The sequence below is a fragment of the Budorcas taxicolor genome, chromosome 8 (genome assembly GCF_023091745.1).
Source record: "Budorcas taxicolor isolate Tak-1 chromosome 8, Takin1.1, whole genome shotgun sequence".
NCBI lineage: Eukaryota > Metazoa > Chordata > Mammalia > Artiodactyla > Bovidae > Budorcas > Budorcas taxicolor.
In genome coordinates, this window is record NC_068917.1 from 52,282,923 (window position 1) to 52,304,906 (window position 21,984).

At 34.9% G+C, this 21,984-nt stretch overlaps 1 protein-coding gene across 1 annotated transcript; it reads left to right on the top strand.

The window, feature by feature from the left end:
• The first annotated feature begins 997 nt into the window (after window positions 1-997).
• On the top strand, window positions 998-20,540 carry ANXA1 (annexin A1). The gene is made up of 13 exons (XM_052645077.1): window positions 998-1,075; window positions 8,281-8,357; window positions 8,454-8,562; window positions 9,273-9,367; window positions 10,409-10,522; window positions 10,971-11,061; window positions 12,678-12,757; window positions 12,950-13,006; window positions 14,837-14,930; window positions 16,257-16,352; window positions 17,441-17,499; window positions 19,102-19,224; window positions 20,204-20,540. Exons 2-13 carry the CDS (start codon window positions 8,292-8,294, stop codon window positions 20,258-20,260), a joined length of 1,041 nt encoding a protein of 346 aa, XP_052501037.1. The 5' UTR covers window positions 998-1,075; window positions 8,281-8,291; the 3' UTR covers window positions 20,261-20,540.
• Window positions 20,541-21,984: the final 1,444 nt, after the last annotated feature.

A 21,984-nucleotide genomic window follows, 5' to 3' on the forward strand; every position in this document is an offset into this window, starting at 1 on the left:
TGATACCTGTTCGTTCTGAAACAGCTGCTACTCCACTAATCCTTTCATTTTGTAGTTCTAGTTTATTGTTCAAATTCTGTAGAATACTAAGGATCTATTTGCATGAAAGTTTATATATAACTTAGTCTATTAAAAGAATTAATGTATTAAGCCTTCTTCTAATGTCAATATTTTCTTAAAATATCACAATGGTTATATTTCTAGAATTAACTTTGAGATTTTGAGACAATTTGGAACTTTATGTCTTTTCCATTTCTTATATATATCAACAAGGTGTATGCAAGCATAGAACATATTTTGTTTTGAAGGCAGGAAAAATGCTGGTGAAATAGAAATAGAAAACTATCCAAGCTGATTCACATTATTGTATAGCAGAAACTAACACAATATTGTAAAGCAATTATAACTCCAATTTAAAAAATAAAGAATAAAATAACAAAAAGGAAAAATACCCAGAATTTTTTAACACTAAATTTTGCAGATATATATCTTCTTTCTTAATTCTCACAAGAATTCTAGTAAGTTGGCAGCCTAGAAAATATTATCCTTATTTCACAAAAGTTGAAACAAATTCAGGGAAATTAAATTTGTCCCCCAAATAACATAATAACTAGTGGTGAAGTTGAGACTTAACCAGTGAGAGTTTTATTTTGTTTTAAAGTTTATGATTTTTCATTCCACAGTTCTTCTAACTAAAAAAAGTATGTCAGTCATTGGTATCAGGATTGAGGCAGATAGTACTGCATACTTGAACACCTCTTATATTCTGCTCCCCTGAAAAAAGCAGTGCAAACTAAAGTGGGGGAAAAAAAATCTGTACTTCCGTTTCTTTTCCTTTTTGCTGTCAGCTCTGAGTTGGCTTAGTGAATAGTTTTGCAACGCTTGTTTCACTTTTGGGCAAGGCTGAGCCCTGTATTTCAAACAAAAGACAGCCAGTTACTAACTTCTGGTTGCTAGGTGTGGCCTCCTTTGAAATTCTATAAAATCAGAAGCTCAAGGTTCCACTTCCACCACAGACCGTTCAGAGGAGAATCTCTCTTTAGTTCTTTGTACGGAGGTGAAAAAAACCAAAAAGGTAAGTCTTGGTTTTCCTTTAAGTTTTGGCTGTTTTGATAACTTTTACCGTCAGTGTTTAATGTTACTACTGTGGAATTTATGGCTAGCTGCACTTATATCTTTGACAAACATTTTTGTAAGATTACATTGGGAATTTATATTTTGGGGATCACAAATTGCAGTTTTATTTTTACTTAGTTAAGAAATACAATTTTAAAAACAAGAAAACTTTGCTTAATACTGGCTTTCTGTACTGTTGGTGAGTTACCATGGAAAAGAAGAGATGAATGTGTTTGTTCCCACAAGTTATGAGTTTCCAAGATCTGCATGAACTTTATGTAGAAATCATGATGGATGGTGGGTGTTTGTGGGGAGCCAGGCCTGAAGAACCCAGAGGTGGGTTTCAGGGACTTAAATAATTCATTTTTTTCTTAAAAAAAAAAAAAAAAAAGATTCAGATCTCATAGTGGAAATTATATCCTTTGTAATTAACATCTTAAATTAATGTTATGTTCACTCATGCAGTATAAATAAATAAGAGGATCCACTTACTTCATTTAGAGAGGGTGTGGCCACATTCTTTCCCCTGGAGCCTCTGTGTCATGGACTGGCTTTTCAAGTGCAGATTTGAAAACCTAAGGGGAAAGGAAACATTTCCTGGGTGGTGTCAGATAAGTTATCCCTTGGGAATGTCATTAGAGCCCTCTAAAAATTATTCCACTTAGTAACATCTTGATTGTCGAATGAGCTAATGGCTATAAAACTCCTTAGGAAAGCAAAAAGCATATCTAAAGTAGAGATTTTACTGGTGTTGGATATACGTGCAAAAGTGAGGGATTTTTGAATCCTAACCATATATCTGGCTCTTGTTTATTACAAATGTCCCTTCAAAATTTTTTCTTAGCTCATTCTCAGTGTTAAGTTAAATGATCTGATATCTAATTTTTAGTGCTAGTTAATCAAAAACTATGTACTTTTCTTGCCTAGTTTGTGTCTAAAATTATGTTTGGACTTTGAAAAAGCAATATTCTCCTCTGCCCACAGGAATGTATTTTTGTAGGCACATTGCAGAACACCTCAAATGTGGTAAAATGCCAGTTTCATAATTCCAAAATTCCTAGCCTCTTTTCCAGAAGCTGGGTTACCACCCTAGCCCCAGGCTCAACCACATCTGGCAGACAGCCATCATTTGACAGATGTTGACAGAATAGTTAATAATAATATTATTAAGAAACCAGCTAGAGTTTCGTGGTTATTAAATACTTTTTCAATCAAAAGATCTGCGAAGACTGGTTTCTATTGATGTTAGCCTGCTCAGCTGCTGCTTAATCTTCTCTACACCCATTAAGTGATGACATATTTGAAACCAGCAGACATATTATTTTTCAGTGATAAACCAAAAGCTGTCTTTTGAGTAAATTATTTCCTCTTTCTTTAAAATGGGAGAGATTTTTATGAGAAAGATAAGAACAGACACAATTTATGTAATACCTTCCTTCACTATGGGCTTACCTGGCAGCTCAGACCCTAAAGAGTCCTCCTACAAAGCAGGAGATCCAGGTTCATTCCCAGGATCAGGAAGATCCCCCGGAAAAGGGAATGGCTATCCACTACAGTGTTCTCCTTTTTTTTTTTCTGTGGTGAATGAAAGTTCAGTGTTTATTGTAAGGCGCCATACAAGGAATCTGAGACAACTAGTGCTCAGGCATCTCCAACTCCCCAGAGGGTTTCAGCCAAGGACTTTTTTTTTAAAATTTGTATATATATATATTTATTTAATTAATTTTTATTTTTACTTTATTTTACTTTACAATACTGTATTGGTTTTGCCATACAGTGACATGAATCCACCACGGGTGTACGTGAACCCCAAACATGAACCCCCTTCCCACCTCCCACCCCATATCATCTCTCTGGATCATTCCCATGCACCAGCCCCAAGCATCCTGTATCCTGCATCAAACATAGACTGGCGATTCGTTTCTTACATGATAGTATACATGTTTCAATGCCATTCTCCCAAATCATCCAACCCTCTCCCTCCCCCTCAGAGTCCAAAAGTCCGCTCTACACATCTGTGTCTCTTTTGCTGTCTCGCATACAGGGTCATCATTACCATCTTTCTAAATTCCATATAATTCCTTGGACGGAGGATCCTGGTGAGCTACAGTTCGTGGGGTTGCAAAGACTCAGACGCTACTGAGCGACTAACATCACTCCACTTTTCTTTCGCTATGCTAATTTTTTCCACCTCCTGGTACTTGAGGTGAAATTTATGACTAGCATTTCAGAGCTGTAATGAATCTCAGCTACTGTGCATTCCAACTCTTATTTTCATAATTGGAGAGCCCTCTTCACTCCAAAAGTTAAATGTTTTCTTCAGGTCATATGGCCAGCTAAAGAGAGTCAAGACATGGGTCAAAACTCCTCAGTTCTTATTTTTACATCCTATAGTTGTGGATAGAAAACATTAGATAAGTTGGTATAGATATTTTTCCTAAATAATTAGCACTGATACACTATTTGTTCATTCAGTGATGTTTTCCAGCATACTAAGTACCAGGCATTCTGCCAGGCGTGGTAGATTATCATTGCCCCCATGGAATGCCACTAAAAATATAGATGAGTAAATAAATAGAAAGTGATAATGCAGAACAATAGGGGCAAGTGTAGGGGTGAAGGCAGGATGCTTTGGGAGAGCACAGATGGTTGGTCGCTTACCCCAGTGTTGAACTAAGGAAGGCCCGTCTGGAGGATGTGATGAGGTCTAGGCGAAATCCTCTCTAAGAAGCATCATTTAGGCAAAGAGAATTGGATATGGAGGATGAAATAGCATGCCAGGCAAACAGAACACCCTACTCAGAGGCCTGGAAGCAAAACATTCATGAAACTACCTTTCATAAAGTGTTTCTTCATAAGTCATGCCTTTGTACAGTCTAATTGCCTTTTCTCACATGAGTAGGTGTGGGAAAGACTTGTGAAATCTATAATCGAGGAAAAAAACTACACAGGCCAAAGCGCTGAAAAATAAACTCCCTCAGGCTGGAGTAAAACCTGCCACGGTCTCCATAGGCTTACTGTGAATGAATTTGATTCTTAACTATACGCTATTAAAAATATCATTGATCATTAAAAGCATATACACTCTTTTGGAATCAGAAAGCATGGATTTATGTATGCCTTGATGCTTGCTACTAGTATCTAGAAAACTGACAGAAAAAATTACATTTTTCCCCCAGGTAGAAAATGGGGATAATGATGTCCTCTGCAAAGATCTATTTCTGCTGCTGTCTTTGCAGAACTCTGATCTTTCTTACTTACCATCAGGAAGGCATGATAGATCACAAAACTCAGTTTCCTCTGTCAAAAATTCTGGAAGTAGGGTTTCATGAAGCTGACAGAGATAGAAAATGTGGTTTTTAAAGTTATTAAAAGCAGTCTTGTAATAATTTCAAACCTTCAGAAAAGTTGCAAGAATATTGCACAAAATTACATATACTTTTTACCCAAATTCCCCAAGTGTTAATATTTTACCACATTTGCTTTATCATTATCTTCCTTTTTCTTCTTCTACCCACTCTATATAGTTATTTTTACTGTATCATTTAAGAGACCACTGCAGATATGGTGTCCCTCTGTCTCTAAATACTTCAACCACAGTGCAGTTTAAAAAGAAAAAAATCAGGAAATTAACTTTCATACAATGTCTTAGTTTTCTCAAACTGTACAGTTGGTATAATTGCTAATGTACCATTTCTAGAATACCTTTCTCTTACATTTAGCAAGCATCATTTAATGCATATTTACTTTCTTTTAATTTCTTGCTGAGTGAGAGGAAGAGAGCTCTCTTATGACATAAAAATATTAATTTCTAGAAAGTTATACACTTTTTCATAGATAAATGAGATTGATAGGCAGTGCATCTTCACAGATTATTAATTAGAACAACACTGGAATTTTATTAATTTCCATGTAAGTCAGTCTATTTATAGATGTTCAATTTCATCTTCAAATTAGATGATGCTAAGGACTGAGATGAACTTGGTTTCAAAGCTCATTGGTAGCCAGATTAAATATATATTGAGCCAAGGAATATTAAGAAAACAGGCTCTTAAATACCTAGTACATATTCTAAATGTTGCAACTAAAAAGAAAGATGGAAAAAAGCCTCTTGTGAACTCATGGGATTATTAATTTTTTATTTTTAAAAAATTCTAATTTCTAGACTGGATCATTCTCTGAATAGTAAAAATATGTGACAAACATTTATATACCATGTTGAAGTTTATGAAATGTGTTTGCATGCATTATTTGTTCATAGTTAAGAAATCTTACTTTTAAATTATTAAGTGGGTTTTATTGAGTACAACATATTGGTTTTCATGCAGAGGTTAGGTATTGAAAAGACAGAATGGTTTAGCAATACAATTTGAGCGAAATATTTTTGCTGTTTGTGGTATTTGTAAGGTGTGTTGCAAATATTCAAGATTCTGTTAAAACATGGAGTTGCATTTGAGCACTTAGCTAGCAGTATATGATCAAATCTACTTCCTGCAGGGAGTTGTTTTTTTTTTTAACATCCTGTCACAATCTTTGTATCTTGAAGTTTTGCTGAGAGCTTGTGGATCTTATTTGGCTGAATTGAGATTCCATTTTCCTCTAACTGTTTTCCTGAAGAAAGTTCTATTCAGGCTGCTTCTCTTTCCCAGACCATATTCCAGATCACTTTTTCAACCAAAATCTAGGAACACAGAAGATATGTCACAAAGCTGTGTTCTCTGTGGACATGTGTGAAATAAATTATTTAACCCTTTTATTTTTGTTATTTTGTCTAATATAATAAAGAAATATTTTCTAGTCTTTCTCATTTATTCTTTTAAGAAATTAATGCATTATATAAGCTTTGATGTACAGTAAAGTTTTCATGAAATTTATTTTGAAGTTGTGAGGCTCATTTTAAAAATTATATTTGACAATATTCTTAATCTCCTCTTCGATTGCTTTTGAAGTTTTTCGCTTCTAATTGAAAAAAGTGGAAATATTGGAACATCTGTTTCTATTACGGAGGGAAAATTACTCCACTAAGTGACCGATTGTATCACTCATTCTAAGAATTCTACTTTCTAAAGGGCATGGATGAGATAAAAAATGGATATTTTAAATACCTGCAGTCTTGCCAGAAATTGCAAGATGTTTTGTATATGCCAATTAAGCAAGAGGAAAATGAAACTCCATGTGCCAACAACAGTTGCAGCAGATTATGGTGTAATAGGAACTAAAACCTTGTGCAAAATTGTACACCATGACTTTGCCTCAGGAAATAACTTTAAATTGATCAGTTGTTGGGGGGATGAGATTAAATAAGTGCACAATATATTGGTTCTCCTCACAGATGACAGAACAGTAATTTGAACAATTCCCATGATAATTAAGTAGAGATAGTTTCTGCTTTGGATATTATTTCCCTCATGTATTTAATCTCATTACTTAGAATTTCTGCCACTTTTCAGCAGGTGGGGATTGAAATACTTTGTCTGAACATACCGGTAAAGAATCAGGCTATGGGTTTTACTCCTCATGAGTCATTTAGCTTCACAAGGAGAATTTAAAACTGCTAAGATCATCCTTCGAATCTCTTTCAGATGTACTCATAATAGCAGTCTCCAGAGAAATAAAAGGGTGTGGAGAGATCGATCAGCCTAGAACTGGAGCGTAGGCTCCTAAAAAAAAAAATCCTAGACAAAAAGGATCCTTGAGGGCTTCTTTTGCAGATAATGCAGTAAATGCATTAATTTTTAAAATGTACTTCAAGTTTTAAACATATACATAGCTTATTATTTTTTTTTAATTTTAAAATCTTTAATTCTTAGCTTATTAAATAAAAATATTGCTGAATGATGATAGTAAGTCAAGCAATTTTCTTTAACATACAATTTTCCAAAGGAGGACATGCATGGTGCAGTTTCACTCTAAAGAATCCTTTTTAGAGCAAAGCAGCTGGTATAAAATAATTATTTTCCAAGATTATTTTGTATTGGGTATAAAAAGAAAAACAACACATGTAGTATGAGAATTCAGACAGCTCAAATAGAAGAAATGTGAGTGTAGTGATTATTCCAGGTGCTGAAATAATTTTATACCAAGGAATGGAAAAGAAAATTGAATTATTTCAGGGAGAAATCTCACAAGAATATCTTTTTTTTTTTTTTAGGTAGAGTTTTGAGTCTGAGTTCACTCCTGTAGATTGCCATAGATTATCTTAGTTTATAAATGCCAGTATAATGTTCTTTTCTCTACCCAATAGCTTTGTTCAAGTCCTCATTAACCCTACATGGATTCTCCTACAGCTTACTAAGTGGTCTCTAATCTTCCATCTTGCCCGTCTCCTAGGCATTCTCTATGACACAGGATGAGTCATCTTTCTGAAATATAACTTTCTTTTTAAAAACCCATTAATGTTTATCCAAAACTTTGGAAACACATTTGAACTTTTAAATTTGGGCTTCTTGAGCTAATAAACTCTTATTAACTTCCCAAATATGACAAGCTTCTCTGTTTTGTTCTCTTTAACTTTTTAGCCAATTTAATCTCAAACCTTCCCCCAAAAGAGTCTCAGATCACCCAGAACTTCCTCTAAAAATTGTTCTTAAACTTTTGAGTTTTCTTAGGAAGAGCACATGCTGGCTTGAAGTTCTTTGAGGCAAAGGATGTTTCAATGTTTTTACGCCCTCAGGGCTTGGTATAGAGTACATGGTGAAATGAAGCACCAGCTTTGCTCTTTACAGCTTATCTGTTTACTTATCTGAGCCCTAAGGGTAGGCCTGACTATACTGAGAAAGAGCTACATTTCTGAGGCTTTGGGTTTCCGTGCAAGGGTAGTAGAGTCTCTTTAAAATAAATTCAAATCTAGGGACTTCCCAGGCAGTCCATTGGTTAGGACTCCTGCTTTCACTGCAGGAGGTGCAGGTTCGATCCCTGGTTGGGGAACTAATATCCCACATCTTTTGGCATGCAGCATGCCCCCCCCCCCCAACACACACACCCCTACATTTAAAAACAAACAAACCAAAAAACACTACATCTAGCATTGTATGATTCTCCTAAGAGTAATCCTGGAAAGCAAAAGCGGGGCTGCTCTATGTCTTACATATGTAAGGGAATGGAGTGGTATGTATATGTGGTGAGTTTGTGGTTTGTAAAAACATCGACCTGTTTTCTTTTCAGATCTTTCAAAAATGGCAATGGTATCTGAATTCCTCAAGCAGGCCTGGTTTATTGAAAATGAAGAACAGGAATACATTGTAAGTCAAGAGACAATAAAATAACTCATTTAAATAGTAATATTAAAATAGAAGCAAATGTAAGTGAATGGACAATAATTTATTTCTCATTCACAGAAAACTGTGAAAGGATCCAAAGGTGGTCCTGGGTCAGCAGTGAGCCCCTATCCTACCTTCAATCCATCCTCGGATGTTGAGGCCTTGCATAAAGCAATCACAGTTAAAGGTAACTCTGTCTTCCCCAAACAGTCCCCTCCTAGACATTTCAGAATGGCTACTAAAAAACAAACATGTGCAATGGAAAGAGTCTGCTTCATTTTGAAGATAAGAGATCTTTATCAATGAAGATACACTTCCTTTCTCAGCACTTCGGAGATTTTGATTAAATCAGTAGACTACTGCTACAACAGTTATCCTTACAAAGCTCATTTCTAATGGACTGAATGCTGAAGTCAGCACCTCTGCTCCCACTTAAGGTGTGAACTAGGAACAAACACTGCAACACTGAGGGCTGGGGAGAATTTCTTCTTCCTTTGGTGTCTCAGATGGTAAAGAATCTGCCTGCAGTGCAGAAGATCCAGGTTCAGTCCCTGGGTTGGGAAGATCTCCTGGAGAAGGGAATGGCAACCCACTCTAGTATTCTTGCCTGGAGAATCCCATGGACAGAGAAGCCTCTCAGGTTACAGTCCATGGGGTCACAAAGAGTAGGACACAAATGAGCCATTTTCACTTTCTCATTCAAGTAAAGGGACTGTCATCCATCCCAAGTGCTTCCATCTGATATAGAGTCACATCCATGTCCCAGCCTGTTATAATTTATACTTCTTTGTTTTGTTAAGAACTTCATTTGAAGCATCTTGATAGTGAATCATTTTATGTCCGTTATTGATGATAAAGAAAATTGATTTTTAAAGTCTAGATGCCCTTTATTTCCAGGTGTGGATGAAGCAACCATCATTGAAATTCTGACTAAGAGAAACAATGCACAGCGTCAGCAGATCAAAGCAGCCTATCTGCAGGAGAAAGGAAAGGTCGGTTGCAGTGGTTAATTTAGATAATCAATTTCAGTCGTATTTATGTTTAAATATAGCGTTTGATGGGCTTCTCAGGTAGCGGTAGTAAAAATCTTTGCCTACCAGTGCAGGAGACACAAGAGACACAGGTTTGATCCCTGGGTAAGGAAGATCCCCTGGAGTAGGAAATGGTAAGCCACTCCAGTATTGTTGTCTGGAAAATTGCATGGACAGAGCAGCCTGGTGAACTGCAGAGTCGAATACAACTGAGTATGCGCGCATAGATTTTGAAATACAGTTGCCTAGATCTTTCAGTCTCTAGCCACTGTTTTCCATTACAACTAAGTCTGGGATTACTGTATTTGTTTTCTTGGTTGCAATGTAATCAGTTCTTTCGCATTTGCTGGTTTTATGCATTGTTTTGATTCTTTGCACATGTGGTGTTCTATATTGGAGATAAGCCTTTAACTTGAACAAAACAGACATCAAGATTTCTGTTGGCAGTAAGAAATATGTTCTGATTGAAATATGACTTCTGTTAAATTTTAAACTGAGCTGTTTAGTGTCTGAATGTAAAGTTTATGTGTGTAATTCTACTTTAAAAGTAAGGTTTCTATTTTATACAAAATATGGGTAATTTTTTTAAGGAGTGTAGTTAGAAAACCACATAATGTCTGATTACAGTGCTTATTTGAAAAGTGCAAATCTCAATGGTTGGAAAAGTTATTAATACATTATTTTTAAAGTATTCTTATTACTATTTCTGTTAATACACAGCCCCTATCTTTTGAGCTTTGTCATTTATTCCCTCTATAAAAGATTGAGAATGCTATCCTTTAAGGAGTTATCAATGAATTCAGTAAATTTCATTCTAATCACTCTAGAAGCAAAAAGATTAAGATATTAAATATTGGGTACCCTTTTCTATGTAAAGGGAAGGAGCTATGAAAACTGGTTGGGTTTAGGACTCAGTAAGATTAGCTAAACATCAGGTAACACTGCTTTACTCTATTACCTAATGTGTTATTTACTAAAACGTTATATATCTTCTTGTTATAGCCCCTGGATGAAGTTCTGAAGAAAGCCCTCCTCGGTCACCTTGAGGAAGTTGTTTTGGCTCTATTGAAAACTCCAGCCCAGTTTGATGCCGAAGAGCTCCGTGCTGCCATGAAGGTAAACCACCTGATTTAAGCAAAGCGCCTTTCCTCAAAGTATGTCCAAAGCACTTATGCCTCCTAGAGTATTCTCAACAACCAGCACAGGGCCACCAATCAGTGGTAATAAAATGAATAAGTGCATGAATAAGTAAAAGAAAAAATAGATGCTGATGTTAACAACTATGTTATTTCCACTGTCTTCATGATGTTACCATATTTAATAGATCTCACTTTGTATTTATTTGCCCAAAATATTGGCATTAAACCCATTTTGTTTTTTAAGCAATATAATACATACTTTATTGCAATTAATAAATATTGTGGTTATTTATTGTGAGAAATATTGAGAAATTGTGAGAAATTTACTAAATGTCAGATTCAGACAAATTTTGGAACATAATAACTAGTTGATACTTTTGAATGAAGATTTTTCTACATTTTTTTTTCCATCTTTTTCAATTCAGGGCCTTGGGACTGATGAAGACACTCTGAATGAAATTCTGGCATCAAGAACTAACAGAGAAATCAGAGAAATTAACAGAGTCTATAGAGAAGGTAAGTTTTAATGTGTAACCGTCCAAGTGTCTTAGTTGAAAAGGAATTCTGATATACTTTTTGAAAAATTGAGTGTGGATGTTAATCATGGGAAAAGTACATATTAAAATATTTCTTTCATTGTCTGTCACAGGTCTATCACAAGCACATACGGTTACCAGACACATTAGAGTTAGTGGGGTACAAATAAGGGACACGATTGTCTCAGTCCTCATCAACTTTGCACTTAAAAAAATTGTATGTCTGGGACAAATGGCCACATAGTATTGCAATGAAATTCTCAATTCAAAGCTCTGAATTTAAATAATTTTCTAAAAACATTTCCTATTTTTATGAGATTTATTTCATAAAAATGTCCCATTGTCTTTCATTTTGAAAAGATAATAACAACAAAAACAAACAAACAAAAACCCTCCAAACATTTGTCCTTGAAAAGATAAACAGCTTGGTGCTTATAATTCTCTGATGCAAGCTAACTTTACCATTATGAACATAAATGACTTACTCACTGTTAACATCTAGTTAGATTCATGGGGATGAAAGACTAGCCATGGCTCATTTTATCTATTCAGTGAAACATTTCATTTCAATGGTATGCTTAACACTGTAAAGAGAGTATCTGCAAATGGGTCCTGGGCAGTGCTGAGTCATCACTATTTTCTTTTTCTAGTTTCCTAAGCCCCCTGTTTTTTTTTGTTTGTTTGTTTTATTTTCTCAACCCAATATGCAGCACCATAGAGGATCATTCTATGTGATTTTAAAACCAAGCACAGAGAATACAATAGTCCTCGTGTATTATTTTCATGGAAATCTAATAAAGGAATCAGAATGAGGAAGTTTTAACCTCATGTTCTGCAATTCTTATCTCATTCTCAGTATTTATCTTAGGTCCATTTATCAGTGATAGTCATCAAGAGGGGCATTATAACTAATTTTTTAAATTTTATAAAATATAGTTTACAAAGGCAAATAGCCATAAATTATTCCCAAGGTACAGTTCAATGACTGTTTATTAAAATGTTCTGCCTTCTAGGCAACTATAAATTCAGTTAAATTTTTGCTGAAAAATAATAACAACATAATTTTTTAATGTTAAGTAAGAGTGTTTAACAAAGAAACATTTGAAATCCATATTTACTGTAGAGGTGTATACATACACATATGCATACATAACTAAATTGTATTCCATATAAGACATTTATCATTTCAAAGTAAATAAATAGTCTATGTTCATGCAAGCACTTTGGTTTGTCCTTTTAAATAGCTCTTGTATTCACCCCATTGCTTAAATTCCAGTATGATTTATTTCAGAAATAGTTGTCTAATAATGTATACCTGTGCAATTTATTCTTGTTAGCAAAAGCTTTAGGGCTGTAGAGTTTCATTCACAGTATTATCTAAATTGTTTTAATTGCCTTATAGGAAATAAATTTGATGATCAAAAATTTTACTTGCTCCGATTTTGCTTTATTAAAAAATAGAACTATTTGAAATGAGTTCCATAAGTTATTGAACATTTGGCATTGCAAGTTGTGAACCAATATAGAGATGTTAGATATTATTATCATCACCATTATCAGTAGTTTACTACAAAATATATTTTTCCTATTTCTCAGAACTGAAGAGAGATCTGGCTAAAGACATCGCCTCAGACACATCGGGAGACTATGAGAAGGCTTTGCTTTCTCTTGCTAAGGTATAATGAAAACAGATCTGGAAATATCTCTTCTTCGATAAAAAGTAAAATCTTAGATTTCATCTCTCTCTAGAAATGAGCAATTCACTCCTTTTTCTGCAAAGAATATTACTCATCTGATTTTAAGAGAATAAATAAGCCATGTGATTATATGCTAGAAAGCTACTTACATGAGAATGGGTTATTTTCCAGGGTGACCGATCTGAGGAGCTTGCTGTAAATGACGACTTGGCTGATTCAGATGCCAGGGTAAGCAAGTGCTTATAAATACTCTTAGAATCTACTTTGCTACTTCAGTTAGGTCCGACCTGAGGTGAGGTACCACTTGAGGGCCTCCATGTGAAAGCAGATATGAGATTCTCCAAAAGGATAATGGCATCTAATGTCCATTCCCTGAAGGATGCCCACCAGCCAGGATTCAAGCAATCCAAGAGAGGAAATGTGGTCTTTATGTTTTCAACAGGTTGCACTGTTCATGAAACTGGAGAGGATTGAGAAAGAACAGTAAAAATTTGATCTGTTATTGAGAAAACTCTGAATTTTTATTTTACCAGGTATAAGAAAGTAAAAGTGAAAAGAATAAACACATCTAACAATTCTTTAAACAATGAACATTGGTTTAGAAGTGTAAGTTAATATTGTAAAAATATTATGGTAATGATATTAAAATTATAAAAGTTATAGCATTTATATACTTTCAAGTATATTATTATATATTGTTTCAGTGAGGTTGCTTGTTTTTTAATACATCAGTCCATTGGCAACATTAGAAAAACTGTGTCATTTTGGGACTTGGAATTTTTGGTAAAAAAATGGCATCTAGTATTTACATATGCTTTACTCATGGTACAGTTAGTATTCTCAACAAATTCATTACAGTGAGTTAGTAAAAATAGAAACTTACTTGACTACTCCACTCTCTTCACTATATCAATGCATTATCCTGCATTTATTGACTTTTGTTAAATAAATGCATCTATATCAGTTGTTTGCTCAGAAAGTCCCGAATAACTTTTTATGCCCATTGGAAGTTTTATCGTTTTAATAGAAATTGTGCAATCATATCAAAGAACAAAAGTAAGTATTTGAGTAACTGCCCATAGTAAGAAATTACTATTATTTCCTTGTGATACTTCTGAATTTGCTTTCCATTTTAAGACTATCAGGGAGCTTCCCTGGTAGTCCAGTGGTTAGGAATCCGCCTTGCAATGCAGAGGACACCAATTCAATCCCTTGTCCAGGAAGATCCCACATACCTTGGGGCAACTAAGCCCGTGTGCCCAGAGCCGGTGCTCTGCAACAAGAGAAACCACTGCACAATACAACTAGAGAATAGCCCCTGCTCTCTACAACTAGAGGAAACCCACGTGCAGCTGCAAAGACCCAGTGCAGGCAAAAATTAAAATTAAAAAAAAAAGACTTTCAGGGCTCTTAGATGTATATTTATGGCCATTACATGGATTAGTGTGACCCAGGAGGAGGGTGGTAATTAACATTTCAAAGGTAACAGAGCAGGTTGCTGACAATAAGGTAGAGGTTATCTTTTCCATTTACAAAAGAGGAAAGTCTTTAGTTTAATAATGTGAAACTACATAAGATTACTAAGATATCTCAGTAGTAATATCTAAGAATGATAAAGTTGCAGAGTCAGAATTTGAATCCAGAAATTCTCACATCAAAATTCAACATCTAGGTAATGGTTGAATTATTGATTTATTAGTACCATTTGCTGAAAATTACTTTAAACAATTAAGAGTAAAATTAAAAATTTAGAGATTGTCCCTTGAAGTTTTCTTGATACAGAATGTAATCTTAAAGCGAGTTAACTCAATAAACATTTATTTTGCGTGCATAGATTCAGTCTCCAGTGTTTGCAAGGTAACTTGAGAGATATTATGGAAGATACTTGACAAAACAAAGTTTCCATCTCTAAGGAACTTGTAATCTTAGCATTGTCACCTGCTTTGATTGTATTGGACACAAAGCAGCTGCCTCCAAAATCTTTGAAGAGATCTGACATTCTTATGCAGATATCAAGTCTTCAGAGGGTCAAGTGTTTACTTTTGTGTTTTTTAACAGGCCTTATATGAAGCAGGAGAAAAAAGAAAAGGGACAGATGTGAATGTGTTCACTACCATTCTTACCACCAGGAGCTATCCCCATCTTCGCAGAGGTAAGAAGAAAAGAAATGTTCCCTGGGACTGTTTGCAGAAGTCATTCTTTATTTTTATTTTTTAATGAGGACAAGCAAGAGAAAGGAAAGGGCTTCCCTGGTAGCTCAGATGGTAAAGAATCTGCTTGTACTGCAGGAGACTTAGGTTCAATCCCTGGGTCAGGAAGATACCCCAGAGAAGGGAATGAATCGCAAATACACTCCAGTATTCTTGCCTGAAGAATCCCGTGGTCAGAGGAGCCTGGCAGGCTGTAGTCCATAGGGTCACAAAGAGCTGGACACGACTGAGTGACTAACACTTTCAAGAGAAAGCAAGAAAGAAATCTTAATCAGTGACACTCCGAAACCAAGTGGATGCAGAATTCCTGATGTCTTATTGCTTCTTGTGCGTTTGTCCAGCTTCGTACAGACACCACGTGATAGTATTTGAAACACATTTTATGACTTTGGCATGTAGAGCATTAGTTTATTTTTACTATTTTTTCCCCTCAAAATATTTGGAATAGGTCTGACAATATATACACGTAAAACAGAACACATGAAATTACAATGAAGAAGAAAACAGCTGAGGCTAAGCGAGGAAAAGAGTATCTAGATACTCCAGAAACAAAAGCTAAAAGAGAGTTCGTGCCACAATATTTACCCCTGAGTGTTCTGGAAGTAAAGACAAAGGGCAGATCATGATGATTACTTCAAGTTTATTATTTAATAACAGCATTCTGTTAGCACTCTGAAATTAAAATAAGAGGAATCTACAACACAGATCTTTATATAAGGAAAGATCCATTTGCTGTGGCACTTGGCTCTGATGTAGAGTTATGGCTGTCAATCAAATGTCACTTCTAATAAATGTCAACATTTGCAAAAATTTTCCCAAAATACACAGAAGCCCAAAAATAGCCATGTGAATTACATCTCTCAGAGAAGATGATGTATCCAAAATATGCTCAGATGAATAGTTAGATTTACATTGTGTTTTTTGAAGTTCAGTCATCCTAAGGAATGTTTTGGGCTTCCCTGGTGGCACTAGTGGTAAAGAACCTGCCTGCCAATGCAGGATACATAAGAAATGTGGGTTCAGTTCCTGGGTTGGACAGATCCCATGGAGGAGGGCATGGCAACCCATTCCAGTATTTGCCTGGAGAATCCCATGGCCAAATGAGCCTGGCAGGTGACAGTCCATGGGGTCACAAAAAGTCAGACACGACTGGAGTGACTTAGCATACACATAAGGAATGCTTTGACTTCGTGGCCATGCCTGATTTTGCTAGTTTGCTAAAAAAAACAGGATGTTTTGTACATCTCTAATTTAAATTTAATATTCAGTGTTTCAGAAATATTCCAAGTATAGTAAGCATGACATGAACAAAGTTCTGGACCTGGAGTTGAAAGGTGACATCGAGAAATGCCTCACAGTTATTGGTATGTAGTCCTGAAGAGGGAAGAGTTTTCTAACTTGAAATTGTATTGTCAATGTTGTCCAATAATTTATAAAATATAATAACAAGACAAAAACTCAGATGTAATTTATATTGCAAATAGAGGTAGCATGTAAGAAAATGACAATAAATATTTAGCTAAAGTGATGCAATAGTCATGTTAGTAATTACAGGTATTATTTCCTTGATTAAAAACATGAGCAGGTGGATAATATTGAGCATCAGCTTGTACCATGCAATATACCAGGCTGGGCATGGCACAAAAGAAAGTCAAAATGGTCATTAAGAACATGGGATTTGGAATTAGATAAATGAAGGTCCACATCCTGGTCTGTCACTTGCTGAGTAATCTTGGGCAAGCTTAAAGGATTTAGACCTTCAGAAGAAAAGAATTTTAAAGTTTTCCCTTTTATTCAGATGACCAGTTGAAGTTTGGAAACCTACATTATAAAGCAGTGCTTCTCAAACATTAATGTGCACATGAATCCTTTGGGGATCTTGCTAAAATGCATATTCTAATTCAGTAGGTCTGGGTGGAAACTGGAAGTCTGCATTTCTAACAAATTCTCAGTTGACTCCAGTTCTTTTGGTCCATAGATCACACTTGGAGTAAGAATGTAGAGAATCTGCTTAAAACTGATTGACACATCTGTTAGTATTTTATTTGGCAGTTGCCTTATATTTTATGACTGTCCTGTCCCACTTGGATTTTTTTTTCTTATTACAACAAGAAAAAAAGTATTTCTTGCCTGCCAACATAGCCTTTAACATATCTACTGGTTTCCTTGTTTCCATGAAGAGTATACTCAGGATAGCATGAACTATTTAAGCTGCTATCAGTGGACTTAGGATAATAGGAGATAAATGATATTGTCAGAGGACAGAATATCCAAAATCACCATCTAGAAAATAGCTTTTTTTAAGCCAGATATCCCTTACTGGGGGTGGATGGTGAGGAACAGGGATGGAGAACAGAATCTTTCTTGAAAACCTCTGTATTTCCTATTTCTTTCATATGTACCTTTCTTCTTTTGTGGTAAAGATGTCAACTAAAACATGCCTCTCTTACAGTGAAGTGTGCTACAAGCAAGCCAATGTTCTTTGCTGAGAAGCTCCATCAGGCTATGAAGGTAACATATGATTTGCTTTGGGGAAAAAATTACTGTGTATGGAGAGAACAGAAAATCCCATATTGTTTAAAAATTACATTTATTTTTTAATGTCTTTTCATTAAAAATTATTTTTCTGTCCATTGCAAGAGGTAATACACTTACTTCTTAAAATTCTGTTAGACTTGTTATATTCTTGTATAGATAAGATAGTAAGGTGAGCTTGAAAGCAATTTGTAGATTACTCATGGTTTGCATAAAATCTGAGTCAGCAGAGGAAGGGCGATATACTTCCTCGTAAGCTGAAACTCCAGTTCTTTGGCCACCTCATGCAAAGAGTTGGCTCATTGGAAAAGACTCTGATGCTGGGAGGGATTGGGGGCAGGAGGAGAAGGGGACGACAGAGGATGAGATGGCTGGATGGCATCACCGACTCGATGGACGTGAGTCTGAGTAAACTCCGGGAGTTGGTGATGGACAGGGAAGCCTGGCGTGCTGCAGTTCATAAGGTCACAAAGAGTCAGATACAACTGAGCTACTGAACTGAACTGAACTGAATGTATGATTTTAGCAAGCTGCTAAGATTGTAGGCTTTACAATCTCTTCTAAATTTCATTTATCTTTTTTATTATTTTGCCTTCCATGGCATTGCTTAATATGTCATTCTAAGATTTTAAAATGTCATTGTAAGCTCATCAAAGTGTAAGGTTTTATTAAGATGTATTTGAGATATCACTTTAAGTCCTTTATTGTCTAGCTTGTATTTTATTATATAGGATGGTACCTATATACTTGTGAAAAGTTATGAAGTTGTCTGTTTTTTTCCTTTGCAACTCTAAAATAAAGAAGTCTTAGGAGAAAGCGATCTAACCATTCAATTAAAAGAAAAGAGTCCCTTTGATGTGATAGGCATGTTCCACTGGGTAGTTGGCAGTACAGTTCCTGACTCCATGCTTGCTGTTACCTAGTGAGGTTATTAGATGGGTAATGAGAACACCTAGTATTGTAAATGAGAAGAGGGACCTGTGTCCCAGACTTTGGAAAGCAGTGTAGGTGTCAGCTAAATTACAATATGCTATTTGAACAGGAATTAGCCAGATGAGAGCAGCAGTGTAAAGAATGAAGGAATAAAGCAAGTCTGATCCTGGAGGAGAACACGGCATGTCCCTTTCAGGATAATATATAGAGAGTGATGGTACACGGTGGAAGAAGTTGTAGAATTAGGCAGGGCATTGTGAGCCCAGGTAAAATGATTGATTTTCATCCTAAAATCTACAGAAGGTCACTAAAAGGTTTTAAGCAGATGGATCAAATGATCAGTTTACAACTTAGAAAGTTTCCTTTGCAGTTCTTAAATAGCTTAGACAGAGGAAAGACTGGATAGTGCAAGATCAGTTAGGAGGTTTTAAAAGCTCTGTATATAATTCTCTTGTCACAGTTGAGTTCGTGTCATTTTATTACCACTTGTTTGAAGTTTGTGTGTTTGTGCGTATTTTAATGTGGAAATAGTTTCTCCATAAAAACTATATAGGTTAGCAAAATAGCTTCACATTCAAACCCACATCCTGCCTTAAGAGTAGGCTTGGAATATAAGGGACACTGATCATCATTTGTTTTCAACAGGGTATTGGAACTCGTCATAAGACACTTATCAGGATTATGGTTTCCCGCTCTGAAATTGACATGAATGACATCAAAGCATGCTATCAGAAGTTGTATGGCATCTCTCTCTGTCAAGCCATCCTGGTATGTTGTAATTCTCATAATGTTACCCCCACAAATGATAATTTTTTTGCAACTTCTTCAAAAAGAAGGGCTGGTTTACTGTATCCATAAATTACATATATAAGATTAATTTGTTATATTAATATACAGAGACTTTTCTTGTGGTCTAGTGGTTAAGGCTCTGTACTTTAACTGCAAGGGACATGAGTTTGATCTTTGGTTGCTGAACTTGCTGCACAGTATGACCAAAAAATAAAAATTTTAAAAAAGATACATAATTTAAAGTAAATTGAGCTTGGACTGGTAAAATCTACTAGTGATACTATACAGAAAGACTTCAGATTTTTCAGTAGTCATGGAAACAGTTTACCATACATACATTTAGCAATCAAAATGCTTTGGTAGAGATATATAATGATTTATGTTGCAATGAATATTGATCAGAGGATTAGAAACTTTTTATTCTAAATTTTTCCTTAACTTTATTATATGTAAAAAATATAGAATGCATGTTCAAGCTAGAAAGTGAAAAATAAAGACAAGTCAAGGAGTTTTGAACTTAAAGATAGATGACTGTTCAAATTCAATTTGGCATTTGTATTGGATAACAAAAATCTAACATGAAAAGTGAGACTATCATGGACTTATAACCTTCACTCTGGTTGAACAAGTCAAAGGTGATATGAAGTTATATTTTGCTATATTTATTCTGTGTTATATTTCATTCTTGGAAAATAATGGCTTTAATATAGAATAATCAAGAGAAGTTTGCATCTGAATTTTGAAAGTTACTGCTTTTCATATAAGCAATTAAAAATACCAGTTATCTGCTATATAAATTTTATTAATTAAATAAGTGATATTCTTATCCAAGATCCAAAAAAATTGATATACTCTGATGTATGTTAAGCCTAATACAATAATTATTCTACAATTTAAAAATACTTTCTATTGATTGTGGTCTCAGGTAGCATTAAGTATACTTTATTTTTATCAACAGGATGAAACCAAAGGAGATTATGAAAAAATCCTGGTGGCTCTCTGTGGAGGAAACTAAACATTCCTTTGATGATCTCAAGCTTTTTGATCAGAAGACTTTTTCGTCATCTTTTCATTCCATATCATAGATTTAAATAGGAAAGTTTCTTCAATAGGAATATAGTCTAGTAACTTCTTCCTGAAAAATATAGCCTATAAATCATTTTTTGTATTACAACTCTACAAAATAAATACAATTTTTAAAAAAAATATATAGTTATTCCAAACTATAAAACCCTACAAAGAGGTTGTTCTGGTAACAATGCCTAAGAAAAATGTTTACCTTGCAGAAAATAAAATGATTTTACAGGACAGTTGATGTGTCATTGATTTTTCTATTCTGATTTTCTTTTGTGTATAGTGCAGTTGCTTAATTTGATATCAAGGGACAGGAATCTGAATTTTATATTATGATCACTTGTTGAAATAGACTTTGTGTATTAAATAAAATGTTTGCAGTTAGAAAATGAACTTTTTACATTTTAACATCTTTGTGTGTGCTCAGTTGTGTCTGACACTTAGTGACCCCATGGACTGTAGCCTCCCAGGCTCCTCTGTCCATGAAATTCTGAGCAACTAACACTTTTACTTTGTGTTGTATGTATTGTAGATTAGATGGTAAAGACTGTCTGCAATGCAAGAGACCTGGGCTCAATCCCTGGGTTGGAAAGTTCCCCTGGAGAAGGGAATGGCTACCCATTCCAGTCTTCTTGCCTGGAGAATTTCATGGATCAAGGGGACTGGCAGGCTCCAGTGGAACACAACTGAACAACTAACCCTTTTACCATCTGGTTACAGATTATTGAGATGGTATCTCTGTATAATAGTGGGATTTATTGCATCAGCATTGTAACAATCGAACATTCTGCTATATTTCATGAACCAGTATAAAGGTGAAATGGCATCAGCAATAAAAATTCCTCACTTAAAAAAAATGGTAGTTGCATGTATAGATTTCTAAGAAACTATCAAACTGTTTTCCAGGATGGTGTACCATTTTACTTTCCCACAATAAATGTATAAGTAATCTAGTTTTCCACAACCTCATCAGCACTTGACATTGTCACCATTTTGTATTTTGACATTGTCTATTTTTTTATTGTTGAATTTTGAGAACTTTTAAAATATTCTAGATATTAGTCCTTTGTCAAATATGTGGTTTGCAAATATTTTCTTTCAGTCTGTAGCTTTTAATCATTTTAATAGATAAAGGCTTTCTCAGAGGGAACATTTCAAATTTTAATGAGGTTCAGTTTTTCCTTTTAATGTTTTTGCTTTTGGTGTCACATCTACAGACTCTTAACCTAACCTTAGGTCCTGGAAATTTTCTCCTCTGAGTTTTATAGTTTTTCATTGTCTATTTCAGTTTGTGATTCATTTTGAACTAATTTTTGTATAACATGAGATGAGACTTGGTCAAAATTCTTTTGTTTGCGTGTGAATATCCAATTGCTCTCCAATTGGATATATCCAATATACCATTTGTATAAAAGGCTATTTTTCTTTTATTGAATTGCTTTTGCACTTTTGTGCAAAAAAAAAAAAATCAAAAATTTCCTATAAGAGTATTTTTAACACAGAGGTGATAAATGATTCATTCCCAAAATAATTCAGCTGGGTATTTAAATTTCTAACTATATCTTAGCTTTATTCACTTGATTGTAGCTTTATTTGCCTTAATCACCATTCCTTCACTTTCCTCCACATACATCTTATGGAACAACCATGACGACTTGGCCCATA